Source organism: Monopterus albus, unplaced genomic scaffold, assembly GCF_001952655.1.
Source record: "Monopterus albus unplaced genomic scaffold, M_albus_1.0 scaffold93.1, whole genome shotgun sequence".
Taxonomy (NCBI): domain Eukaryota; kingdom Metazoa; phylum Chordata; class Actinopteri; order Synbranchiformes; family Synbranchidae; genus Monopterus; species Monopterus albus.
In genome coordinates this window covers 769,654-777,937 of record NW_018127973.1, presented here as the reverse complement: position 1 = coordinate 777,937, position 8,284 = coordinate 769,654, and the positions used below count along the sequence as shown (strand labels likewise).

At 41.7% G+C, this 8,284-nt stretch overlaps 1 protein-coding gene across 2 annotated transcripts in view; it reads left to right on the top strand.

The window, feature by feature from the left end:
• Positions 1-6,132, top strand: part of tcea3 (transcription elongation factor A (SII), 3) — an 11,696-nt gene extending 5,564 nt beyond the window's left edge. The window contains exons 5-14 of one of the 2 annotated variants that reach the window (XM_020608535.1): positions 1,160-1,219; positions 1,414-1,485; positions 1,621-1,689; positions 1,811-1,873; positions 1,997-2,071; positions 4,548-4,708; positions 4,835-4,891; positions 5,040-5,194; positions 5,382-5,528; positions 5,993-6,132. In XM_020608535.1, coding sequence (XP_020464191.1) covers positions 1,160-1,219; positions 1,414-1,485; positions 1,621-1,689; positions 1,811-1,873; positions 1,997-2,071; positions 4,548-4,708; positions 4,835-4,891; positions 5,040-5,194; positions 5,382-5,528; positions 5,993-6,106 — 973 coding nt within the window. In that variant the 3' untranslated portion in view covers positions 6,107-6,132. The remainder of the gene's footprint in view (positions 1-1,159; positions 1,220-1,413; positions 1,486-1,620; positions 1,690-1,810; positions 1,874-1,996; positions 2,072-4,547; positions 4,709-4,834; positions 4,892-5,039; positions 5,195-5,381; positions 5,529-5,992) is intronic. The other variant, XM_020608536.1, reaches the window with a different exon arrangement.
• Positions 6,133-8,284: the final 2,152 nt, after the last annotated feature.

Sequence of the window (8,284 nt, the reverse complement as noted above, 5' to 3'; positions counted from 1 at the left end):
CAAGTGTGTCTTTATTAAAAGGATTTCGTATTTAGCTTGAACAGCATGTTACAGCATCAAGTGACTCTTGGGGTGCTCCACTCTAATCTGCACTGCTGTGACATTTGTTCAGGAAGGACAATAAAGACTCACAACATCCTCATCCTTGCGTTCCTCAATCCACATCTCCTCCGGCTAAGCGACCTTCACTAGAAGGAAAGAGAGAGAGGTCAGGCATGCTTTGGTGCATGTTTGTGAAATGATTTTTGAGTGAGTTTTTATTTTATTTTTTTAAGCAAACCAATGTTAATTTTTACACCAGGAAACAACCACCTGACACAAATGCTCCAGTAGCACCTCTTCCTCTTCACCTTCATCCTCCTCCACTAAGGTCAGGGTCCACATACCCACTTGTATTACATCTCATTGACATTTTCTGTTATTCACTTTGATCCTGAAGTGAGTCAGCTCAAAGGTCTCTCTCCATTTAGAAAAGAGCCTCCTGACCCAAACGCACCTATTCCACCGCTCCCTCTTCACCTTCACCCCCCGCCTACTCCAAAGCATTCCTCAGTGGATGGGAAAAAGGAGCGAGAGAGGTCTGGACCAGATGAGTTCTCATTACAGACAGCATGTCTGTAATTGCTGCCTTGAAGTGTCTGGGAGGATTAGTTTGGAAAAATAACTTACTTAATTTGGAAGCTTCTCTCTGCATTGAATCTTTGTTTGTCACAACAGGAAGGAGTCATTGGACTCTAAACCTCCTTCACAGAAGAAGACGTCGGATCACATGAAGAAAGACAGGTCTGCAATCTGGGAATTGCGCCGTCTCTCATTCATCCTTAAAAAATAACTTTGCTGTTATCTCTGGATGATCAGACCTCAGACAGTGATCTCTGTGTTCACAATTGTTTTACATAAAATACTGACACCATACTATATTATGTATATGCTGTATATTCCAGTACGGCAGTGTGTAGTGTATATTAGCTCTTTCAGATTATATTCCAGATAATTTAGGAAGGTTTTTAATTTTCATAGTATTTGTATCCTGACATTTAATGGGACCCCTCTGGACACTTGCGCCTTTATTTCAAACTGGTGTAAAACAACTTGCTGTAAAAAGATCATAGCTTCTGTTAAGTTTTCTGTTGGCACAAAGACTGTTGTCTTTTTGCAGGAAAGACTCGTCGGATAACAAAGTGCCTAAAAAACATTCAGATGAAGCCAAGAGAGAAAGGTTGGCAAGTCATGAGTGTGAAGATGCTTGCTGAGCTGTGGGTGTGACATGTGGATGTGTGGTTCAACTTCAGCATCTTGAAATAGATCTTTATTGGTTTTCAGTGCATGAGGACATAAGCGTATTATGATTTTACTGGCCTGCCTGGGCTGGATTTGTTTCAGAATTATAACACAAATGTTTCCTTTTGTCAGGAAAAATTCCTCTGACTCTAAAACTCCACCCCCCAAAAAGCTCAGTTTGGATGTCAAAAAAGAAAAACACAGGTGTGCAGGAGCAGAAAAACATGTCCTGCTATACTTTGCATCTTTATTTAAACCGCTTCATGTCTGACATAACCCAAAGTGTGCTCTTTTTAACAAAGTGTGATATGTTACAGCTCTGTTTGATTTCTGTTGTAGGAAGGAGTCATGTGACTCGAAGCCCAGCCAACCTGTGAAACGTTATTCAACTGACTCCAAACCTGACAGGTAGGACCAGTCTTCATTATCATTATATTTTTCATCACTTAAAATTTCACTTTCACTTAAATTATTTAGAAATAAACATCGTCATTAAAATCTGATTTACTGAAAGTGGATCATTATTTAGGCGGGAGTCGACTGACTCAAAGAAAAGCAGCTCACCACCAGCTAAGAAGCTAACAGGTGAAAGGTATATGAAGCAGAAATAACTCACTTTTTTCCAAAGTACTGAGCATGTGGAAATAGTTTTTAAGTTCTGACAGTTTCTTTCAGTGTGAAGAATGATGGTGATGGCATTCATTTTGTATTACAGGAGAGAGTCCAACGGGTCCAAGACCTCTCAGCCTGCACTTCTGCAGAGGAAGCCCTCAACTGATAGCATTGAAAGGTATTTCAACACAAATAATTTTTACAGTATTGAGGCCATTCATTATGATTTATGATGATGATAGTGATTATTTTCTATTCAGTCTAGTTGACACAATCTTGAAAGGATAAGGTTGGTTATTTTCAACACTCTCCATACAGAAATTAAAACCAACAGTGAATTGCTTATCTGTGCCATAGACCTCCACTACTGTTTAAAAACACAACAGGGAAACGCACCACTGCACCACTGCACTGGGTGACAGCTTTCAGCATTATGAAACACAAGACCCTAATATACAGTATGTTAAGAATATCCAGAGATGTCATGCATGGGCAGTTGATTCTTGCTTGCTTCAGATGTTATGAAAAGTTATGGAGGAGAAAAAGAACCAAGAGGGCATTTTGTTTGTGAGGGTGAAAAAGGCAAGAAGCAAGTCATTTTGAACAGGCAGGGTGCAGGCCAGCTAAAGGCAGAGGGAGACTGGCAAATGAAAGTAGATTTAGGGAATCAGCTCATAGTTCCTGAGGAGATAGTCGGCACTAACCTCAGACCAGACCTTGGTGTTGTGGACAGTGTATTTTGTCGAGCTTACAGTTCTCTGGGAGGACGCTGTAGATACACTTCATGAGGGGAAGAAACTGAAATGCACAGAATTAGCCATGGAGGCAGAGCAGTGTGGCTGGAAAGTTAAAGTCTGCCCAGCAGATATTGGGTCTAGGGGATTGAAGTCAGCTGTCTCTTTGCTAGGTGAGTTGGGTATAAAGGGGCGGAGCCAAAGATAGCCAAGGACTTAGCTAACAGTGCAGGAGGGTTCAATGAGTGGCGTTGGAGCAGAAGAAAACTGTGTGAATGGGGTAAAAAATAGGTAGGGTCCTTTTGAACAAATTGGAACATATGTGAGGCTTATGCCTGCTAAACTGAATTAAACTAGCATAGGAGGTCACACTTAACAAAAATGTTTGCTACATGCTGGCTTGGGCCTACTTCCTGGTGTTAGCATGAGCAGGCTAACATGAGGATGTATTACACATTTGCTGGTTTGTTGTCATGATTAGTAACACAGGGTGGATTCTGATGCAGAACAAATGGAAGCAGAAGTTTGGCTGGTGAAATGTTTGGCTAGGACAGCATTTGAAATGTTTGCTATGGCTTAGTTTTTTTGTTAACAGCCTGAATTATTGAGAGAGTGGATGGAGGGCGTGTGGGTGCAGACTAACAGGGAGGTGGTTCTGGGACACTGGAAACACACCATGGGCCCAATTCAACAAAACACCAGTTAGTGAGAAGGTTTCCGTCTGATGAACCAGTAGATTAGCCTTCACTCCTAGACCCACACAGAACTTGTATTGGTGTTGGTGATAATACATTTAGACTCAATGAAATTAATAGTCTTCTTTTGTTAGACAATCTTGGTAGAACAGTGTCAATGGTTGGACAACTGAGCAGACCTAGCTCTAGGATGTGACTGCCTACTAAGCCTGTTGGGCCAGTCACTGTTTAACCTGAGCAAATACAATGCATATCTGCTCTTTGCTTGGGTGAGGAGAGGATTCAGGGATGCTGTGTGTTAAGGGAAGGTTAGGTCTGGAAAATGGTGTCGCTTATTGTGGGGCTCTGAAGATTTATGGCGGCCTGGCCTGACACCCCCCTCTTTGGGGCCAGATAATGGTTAAATATCATTTAACTGCCACATGAATGCTCTACCATTCTTTGGCACAGTTAATGTTGTATTATCGGCTGACCGTTTAGAGATTTTAGGCAACATTTGTCAAAAAATATCATGGTATAGTGTTTTGTAATGAGGAAACTGGACAAGGACAGTGGTGTGTTTTGTTGATGAATAACGCTGGAGGTCTGTGGCACAGAAAAACAAGCTAATCCAGTTCTGACAGATTTGCAGACATTACGAGTGAGTAGAGGCAAATCATTGTTGTTATTAAGTCTCTGTTTGGGGAGTGTTTTAAAATTATGTCGATATAGAAAACGACCGGCCTTGTCATTTAAAGTAAAGGTAATTTGATAAAGTACAAGATGCTAATGCTAATAAACTGCATGTTGCTGTACGGACACAGTTTGTTCCATGGGGCATCTTTGTTATTTTTTTTTGTTTGTTTGTTTCTCAGCCTGCAGTTTTACTAGTGTTTCTGCTCTAATCAGCCTCATGTCTAGCTGCAGCCAAATTCTTTTGATGATAAACTCACTTTGCACTACCTGGCCAGCACCAGACAGACAATGACTATCATAGTCAGGCATTTAGCAACAAAACATTGGATACCTTTCTGAATTCGAGCCCAAAATCAGAGCTAAATCACAGTGAATACTGGACTTTTAGGCGACCAAGGACGCAGATGAATGCTTATGAAAAGCCTGCCTAATGTGTAAAGTGGCAATTGTTTGATAACACATTAGCCATGTCAGCTTGATAAGCTGATGTTAATGTGTCAGAGCTATGACATCTCCAGTTTTATATGTTTTCATGTGTTCTTTTCTGCAGAAAGGTTAAAACCGATGCCCCAAAAACACCCACAATCCCAACCAGCCCCGTGTCACCCAGCTTCAGCTCTGCTGGGGCTCCACTGTCCCCTCACTTGGCTACTGGAAATTCCATCAGAGATAAGTGCATTGAGATGCTGGCAGCTGCCCTGCGCACAGACGGTGAGGCCAAGATCACATTGTATCAGAGAGTAATACACACTAGAGCAACTAATATGCTGACAAAGTTTTACATACAGGACATGCACAAATATTGTAGATTGAATGAAATATTTGTGGTCTTCACAGATGATTACAAAGAATTTGCAGCGAACTGTGACGGCATGGCAGCAGAGATCGAAGATCATATCCTTTATTTGCCATTTTGGTTGTTTTGGCTAATCTGCTGTTCATTCAATGATGGGCCAAATGGAAGGCATCCCATTAAACATTATTACTACAATCAGTTATGCACCACAGTGGAATTAATTCTCCCTTGACTACATGGTTGCACATATTTACCAGGAGATAAAGGCTACTGATATGAAATATAAGAACAGAGTCCGCAGTCGCATCAGCAACTTGAAGGACCCCAAGAACCCTGGGCTTCGCAGAAACGTACTAGCAGGGAGCATCGAGTTGAGCCGCATTGCCGCCATGTCTGCTGAGGTACCAAATGCTGCAGCTCCATCTTTAATTTGTCAACTGTGTTTTAGTACATGGCAACACTTGGTTAGACATATCTCCTTGTGCTTGCTTGATCTGCCTTATTTTGCCTTCTCACCCTTTCTCTCTCATCCCCACTTTACTTCACAACATCCCCTCTGCTCACTCTACACATGTTTAATTTGTTTAGGAAATGGCCAGCGATGAGCTGAAACAGCTGAGAAACGTTCTCACCCAGGAGGCCATCAGGGAGCACCAGATGGCCAAAACTGGGGGCACCACCACTGACCTGCTGCAGTGCGGCAAGTGTAAGAAGAAGAACTGCACCTACAACCAGGTAAACAGACATGCACATATGTGCCAGTGCACGGTACCTGGACAGCAAAGTTAATCATTAGGGAGCTCCCTTAGAAATAGCACAATTCCTTAACTTTTTACACAGGGAGTGGGCATGATTAACAGAAGTATTTCACAACTTCAAAATACAGAGAAATAGTGAGGATTCCTTCACCCTTACACACCTTGTTACAGACCCACACTGAGCCAATTAGAGACCAAGTGGGATATTGACACTTGCGTATTGTTTTAATAAAGGAAAAAGTTAAATTTCAAGGCTTGCCTTAGTGTTGTGGTATTAAATTCAGTTATTTTAAGGCATGCCAGTGTATCAACATGGAATATTCCATTAAGACTTGAGTTAATATTGGGTTATTAGGCCATTAAGTGTAAATGATTTTCAGGATTTTCATGTCATTTGTGCTAATGTACTGCTTATGCTTCTAAAACCTGTGCATGTATTAGGTGCAGACACGTAGCGCTGATGAGCCAATGACCACATTTGTCCTGTGTAATGAATGTGGTAACCGCTGGAAGGTAAGTTCTTTCCTTGGCCTAAATCATATCAGTGTACTTTAAATATTATAAAACTTCATTAATATTTTTTTTTAAGCAAAATGAACTGCATATTTTCTATTGAGTGTGATGAGAGCTTATAAATTATTGCAGCTAATCTTTTAAGTCTTCTTACGATTTTTACTTAACCTTTTGAGATTTACATGTAGGTGCTAATCATATTTTGCTTCATGTGGAGTTAGAGATGGAGCATGAATGTCAATTTGGTGACTGAGTAAATCAACCCAGTTGGAAGACGGTGAAGATCATGAAGCTGTGTGGCTGGAAGATGCTCTTCATGTTAATCCACACGATGTCAGATTACAGCTTGTCCCTCTGTATTCCAGTAGAACAGTGTTAATCAGTATGATGGCTTCTATTTAATAAAACACTTTGACAGTGCATGCAGAGAGATTTGTACACTGCTGTATTGTGGTACCTGGGAAATGCTTTAAACTTTCCTTTACTGTGCACCTGCAGGTCCTTATTCTTATTAGCATTTTAATTATAGTAGAGACTAAATCTCTAGGGTCTGGTAATCAGTGCAGTGAATGTGTACAGATGAGTGAAATCACTTGGATGGATAAAAGCTGTGTGTGGGAGAAGACAACTGAGGCTGAGTGGGAATTTCCAGCTGCCACTATTACAACACCACCTTTAACTGACAATAGTAACAGTTCTTACATTTGATAATTTCACCAAAAACTGAAACATTGGGCTTCATGAACACAGATGTTAAGGCAGAAGTGTTCCATTGAATTGCATAAAAACTGTATGGGTGTACCCAATAAAGTGGACACTGAATGCGTCGCCAGGAAGCACTGGGCCCAGGTGCCTCTTGGTTTGCTCTCAAACCTGCTGCAAAATAAAATAAGAACCGGTAAAGGAGCCAGGGGATGATCATGAACAGGGTCCCAAGGGAATGCAGCTCAAATTTGAGTTACAATAAACCATATTACCCAAACCGCTTCTGGCACCAACATCACCTTCCGAGGGCCAACATTACTTGCATCAGGTCTCCACCTCAAAGGAGCACCTAGTAAGCAATTTAAGAAAAAAACAAAAAAACAAAACAGTATTTAACAGTGACAAATGAGCTCTGGACAACGCATCTGCCATCAGCTGTCACACCTTTTCACAGGACAAGCAAGCAGTATGACTGCAGCAATAAGGACCACCTAATTAAGCTCTAGTTAGGACACTGCAGAGTTCAAAGGTCAGTGGATGTGCAAACTACCAGTGGAGGCCTACTGCTAAAACAGTTTCAGAGCCATAACAGTTTCAGAGCCATTAAAGCCAGAGCTTCTTACCAGAAGAGTTAACTAAAATGAGAAATAACTGTGTTCCCATGTCATCCACCTGCTATAAAAAGGTCCAAATGAGTATATGACGAAACAGAAGCAGTGTTAACCTGTTCAAAAGCCTTTTGACACAGGGGACCAAATTAATTCTTTCCCTCAGCAAATTAGTGAGGTGCCACAACCACTGAACAGTTTCTGGAGAAACTTCTATATTTTCCAACTAGGCCAAGAAAGAGCAGCAGTTTACTGCTCTACAGCTTGAACCTTTGACATAACGCAGGCACTTGGCCGTTTGAGGTTGTACAACTGAGGAACCTGTTCAAATTGTGTGCGCAAACTAATTCATTCACTCCTTTCCAACTGGCTCTTATATAAGTCAACGGCATAGGAACCACCAGCAACGGCGGACGAATCTGTCCACACGCGCGCACCTGCCCGTTTATTATTAAAACAGATTACAATCAAGTGTTACATTGATCATCGGAACAAAACATTTGCGTTCATACCACGGACGGAGCTTCCACGTTCAGATTCTTTAGACAATGGCAACATTGACTGAATAAAATAACCAAAAGTCTCTGTGCTTCGAATACTCAAGACACTTTCAGTTCACTGTTGGCTATAAATATATACCCTGTAAAGGGCAGATAGGAGTCCAAACCAGCAGGAAACGAGCCAATGTGCGTCAACTGCAAAAACATCGCCGGCAACAGCTGCGGACAAACCCCCATCATTTACTTGGCCGCCGGTCTGATGTGCTGTCCATTACAGCAGTTACAGGCTTTTCCCAAATCTTGTGAAACTGTTTCCTCAAACTGACTGGAAGTGCCCATCAGCAGCACCATCACGCTTTCGTGCGTTAACACAGCCATCGCTGATGGATGAGTCAGCCACAGCTTTG